At 47.5% G+C, this 4,983-nt stretch overlaps 1 protein-coding gene across 1 annotated transcript; it reads right to left on the reverse strand.

The window, feature by feature from the left end:
* Positions 1 to 959: 959 nt before the first annotated feature.
* On the reverse strand, positions 960 to 4,745 carry LOC100274303 (uncharacterized). The gene is given in 8 exon segments (NM_001148666.1): positions 960 to 1,366; positions 1,536 to 1,683; positions 1,780 to 2,017; positions 2,618 to 2,828; positions 2,905 to 3,026; positions 3,104 to 3,229; positions 4,088 to 4,491; positions 4,604 to 4,745. Coding segments are annotated over 7 exon segments (1,449 nt in total). The 5' UTR covers positions 4,350 to 4,491; positions 4,604 to 4,745; the 3' UTR covers positions 960 to 1,024.
* Positions 4,746 to 4,983: the final 238 nt, after the last annotated feature.

Genomic DNA, 4,983 nt, shown 5'->3' on the forward strand with positions numbered 1-4,983 from the left:
CGCCAATCACTTCAAAAGAACCAGCGGCGGTGCTCTCTGGTCAGGCGCGGACGGTCCGCGGCACAGGGCCGGACGGTCCGCGACCTGGCGCGAGGCGATGGTGCTCTCTGGTCAGGCGCGGACGGTCCGCGGCACAGGGCCGGATGGTCCGCGACCTGGCGCAGGAGCTAAGGTTCCCTGCCTGACGGCCGGATAGTCCGCGCCCTAGGGCTGGACGGTCCGCGCGTGCGTAGGGGCGGCGGAAGATCGCTGGCGGCGCCTGGATCTCGCTCCCAGGAGGGACCCCCGTCGGGGAGGAGAGATCCTAGGTGGTATCTAGGCTCGGGCAGGCCGATCTAGACTCCTCTAATCGACGTAGAGTCGAGGAGAGGCGGAGAATTTGAGGATCGAGAGGCTAAACTAGAACTAGACTAGAACTACTCCTAATTGTACATGAAATAAATGCGAAATAGAAGTTGTATTGATTCGATTGATGATTACAAATCGGCCGTAGACCTCTCTATTTATAGAGGAGGGGGGCTGGACCCTTTACACAACTGATTCCGAGCTAATTCCGCGAATCTAGCTAACAACCATAGCACAAAACTCGGAATCCTAATCTGTTCTGCGCACGCGCGGACCGTCCGACCTACAGGCGCGGACTGTCCGGACCGCGGACTGTCCGACCTCAAGACCGGACCGTCCGCACGCTCATTTCAGTACCAAACAACATCCTTATGGACTACGGTCATAGGCGTTATATAAATGAAGCTCAGAGCTAACGCAGGAGCCAACACTTTTACCAACCTTAGCCACCACAATTAGATATGTACTTCCTTCGTTTCTTTTTAGTTGTCGCTAGATAGTTCAATTTTGCACTATCCAGCGACAACTAAAACGAAACGGAGTAAATCTACATCGATTACTTCATTTCTAAAGGATGGAGACAGGTTAGAGGGGATTAGCAAGACCCTAATCATCAAAGAAACCTATCGAGTTCAACATGTTAACTGTATTCCATGTGCTCAGTATCCAGACTTTGATCCTATCTAGGATACAGTTCACTGAGTGTAACCCCATTCACCGAGACGCCCTGTCCCAATTTGAAACCATCACGGTGATATACATAGCTGCTTTGACCATCTAATCGTAAAGCTGAAGGTGATTCTCTACCGAAGAAGAACGCAGGCTGCCCCGGCGGCTGGAGCTCTATGCTATCCCTGGTTAACATGAACACTACGGCTGATATGTCAGGCCTATCGTCAGGTTCCGGCTGGACGCACAGCAGACCAATGTGGATGCATCGCAGCGCTTGGCTTCGAGCAAACTCATCCAGTGACCGGTGAAGCATTTGTGGCATCGTCCCTTTCTTCCAGTGATCCCAGACCTGCCAGATGACCAGCATCAATTTATAATTTTTTGAGACAAGCATCAGTATATAATTTGTCAGTAGAAACTAGGGAGGCCTTCCAGATTTAGACACGATGGTATGAATGTTCAGAGCTTAATTGCAGTAAAAAATATGGAAAACAAAGCCAACCCGGCACTTCACTTACATCACTTAGGAGATTCACAGTGCTGTGGTCATCAGAGCTGCAGTTGCTTCTCCTGGTCACGATCTCAAGGATCAAGACGCCGAAGCTAAAGATGTCAATCTTAGGCGACACACTACCATGTGATGCATACTCTGGCGCCATATAACCGCTGCATAGGATGGGAGGCGCTTCAGTTAGCTAGGCCTGGACTGAACACGCATGCATTCAGCTTGCGCAGTGAGACAAGTCTATGATCTTTGCTTACAATGTCCCAACAACTCTGCCTGTCTGAGTATGTGTGTGGCCTTCTCCTAGAAGCCTTGCCAACCCGAAATCTGCAATTTTCGGTTCCATGTTGTCGTCAAGAAGAATGTTATTTGCCTTCAGGTCCCGATGGATGATCCTCATGCTTGAGTCCTCATGGAGATACAAAATCCCCTTGGCAATTCCAAAGATGATGTTGTACTGTTGCTCCCAGTTAAGTGCATTTCCTTCCCTATCATCTGTTGTGCCCAAATTATCAGCTTATAATTAGATGTTAGTGTGTTACTGATAGGTAAATACTGGCAAAACAATATAGAAACACCCTACTGTCATAATGGCTGCTCACTTATCAGACAAAGTTCAGGAAAAAAATCTAAACCGTCACTACAATAACACCATGTAAATTACGTTGTCAGATATCAATCTAGTGATCTTATTTCCCTTTTTTCATAATCTGTGCTCCCTCGGGTCACAAAACATGTCATTTAGCTAGGGTAACATTTGATCAAACCTTAAAAAGAACAAGCGCCAATAACTATTACATTATTCAGTTTGAAACATGTAAGTTATATAAGTATATTTGTGTTCAAAATACTTCTGAAATCTCTTTAATTGAAGGGTTTTAATAATATATTCAAGAGTAAATTAGTGGCCAAAGATATGCATCGAAGAAATGCAAAGTTAAATGTGTCAAGTTTTTTTTTTACCCTAGGGAGTATCAACAAGCAATTATGTTTCCTGTCACACTCATCTATCATTAGGTTCATAAAAAGCATTGGAGCAGCTTGATAATGGAATTCTGGATATGAATCTGAAGAGGTGAATGAAGAGGAAAGTACCAAATAGAATAGTGTCAAGGCTCCCGTTCTTGATGTATTCATAAACTAGCAGTGTATCATTATGATGCGAGCAAAAACCCTGTAACCCAACAAGATTTTTGTGCTGAAGCTCTGCCAGTACTTGCACCTCATTTTGTAGCTGATCCAACCCACTCCCGGCTCTTCCTAAAAGTTTCTTGACTGCTATCTCTTGCCCGTCAGACAGTATCCCCTGAAACAGATCATCTTTCAGAAAGGGGATGAAGTACTAGAATATGTTTCCCCTGAGTTATCACTTGATTACCTACCTTGTACACAATACCGAAACCACCTTTTCCAAGCTTATTTTTCTCTGCGAAATGTTCAGTCGCCTCTTCCAGTGTCAATAAATCAAAGATCGTGCATTGAGCTCTCCCAATCTTCTTTAGTGCTGGTATCATATGACAAGAATTTATGTGAGGAAACCAAAAATACAGGATCATAAGAAAAACCAATATTGCTACTCACAGTGATCATTTTTCTTCACTTTAATCCTTAGCCTGAAGCGAATAAAGAAAAAGACCGAAAGAATCAACATCAACACAACAACACAGGCTATGCCTGCAGAGATTCCTGCTGCATTCACTTTCCTCCCTGCATACACCAAACCTGAATATCAAGTAGGAAAGGATGCAATTCTAGCATAGTGCCGAGTCAAACTATTTTGAGTTTGACCAAATTGAAAGTATCAGTATTTATGATGCCAGATTAGTATCGTTAGATTTGTCATGAAATATAATTTCATAATATACATGTCTTGTGTTACTAAGACTATCTGCAGCTCTTGCCTCTCCCCCTCCCCTAGCTGCTGCGCGACGCCTACAGTGCAACAGCAAAGGGCGCAGTGGTTGCCCCTTCCAAGCCCCCTACCCTGCGGCAAAGTTCTCTATCCCGCGGAATGTGTGGTGCCCCCTTGCACTGTTTGCATCCTCGTGTTTTGTGCCCGCGAGTAATTGTTAGTATAGGAAAAATTGATAATGGATGAAAAGTAGGTATAGGAAATAATATTTTATGGTTGTAGTGTGGTACTGTGGTATAGGGGGAATTTAGAGGGCACCGGGGGATTAAAAAAGTAGGGGCAGAATCTTAGTGACGTGGCGCTAAGCTGCTAAAGTGGGGATATAGGGAGAGAAATTCAGGTTAACCACTGCGGATAGTCTATATTGGTACTTTTATCTATGACCTTGGTCGAATTTTAGGAAATTAATCAATGATAGAGCTAAAATTGTGTTCTTTTCAGGATGGAGAGAGTACTTGATATTGAACCTTAAAAATAGTGAAGTAAAAGACTCAAAGTAGTACTGCCTTCTGCTGAAATTCTGGCGAAAGTTTAGTCTGATCTAGTTATCATTTGATGAATTTCGAACATATTTGAGAGTTAACATGGTGACTGAAAGTAATATTTAGTTTGGCGGAAAATAAGAGTCGAGTGTCCAACTCCTATGTTCAGACCTGAAGAATGAAGCGTGGGCGTGGACGTTGGTGGAGGTGCCGGCGGCGCCGGAAGCTGTAGCATCGCCCGGCCAGCGTAGAACGGCGACACACTATACCTCAGGGAGCACCACACCATGAAAGCGTTGTTGCCGAGGGGCCGTCCGCTCAGGAACTGCGCCGTCACCCTCGACTGGAGGTCTCCAAGGCAGCCCTGGCACTGCGCCGGCGTCAGATCCGGCGCGCACTGCGCGAGGCCGTAGAGCTTAGGGTCGAAATCCATCTCCGCCGTGGCGAAGTACTTCCTCGTCGCGTTGCTCGCCGCCGCTGCGCGGTCGACCAGGGCCGTGAAGATCCCCGCGACGGCGGCGCCGAACCAGGCATCTGTGGCGTTGACGCTCCCAGAGGCAGGTTCAATCGCGGGACTTGTAACAAGTTCACAAATTTGTAAGGCACGCGCGCCTCTTAGCTGGAAAGAAATTTTGTTGGGTTATTGATGTACAAAAATTGGAATCTTGAGTTCATAGCCATATTTACACCAATTCTGGGACGAGCCACTGGTCCTCTCTAAGGAAGTCGAGGAATCGGATGCCGGCGAAGCGAAGGGTACAATCGTCCAGGTAGACGGTGGCGCCCTTCGTGAGGGGGCAGCCCTGCTGCGCCTGCGCGTACCGGAACGCGGCCGCGACGCAGGAGGAACAGGAGGAAGCGTTCGTATCGCCGCGGCAGAGCGCCATCCCATTGACCTGTTCCGGCGCCGTACCGACTGCGCCAGTGGCGAACCCTGCCGGCGAGGCGGAGGCGTTGGCGGGGAGCGCCGCGCTAAGGAGATTCAGGTTCGCCTGGAACGTGCTGTTGTCGGCATAGGTGGAATCGTCGCAGTAAACCAACTGGGTCGCCGCGGCCGGCAGTAGAAG

The sequence above is a fragment of the Zea mays genome, chromosome 7 (assembly GCF_902167145.1).
Source record: "Zea mays cultivar B73 chromosome 7, Zm-B73-REFERENCE-NAM-5.0, whole genome shotgun sequence".
In the NCBI taxonomy this organism is placed as follows: Eukaryota; Viridiplantae; Streptophyta; class Magnoliopsida; order Poales; family Poaceae; genus Zea; species Zea mays.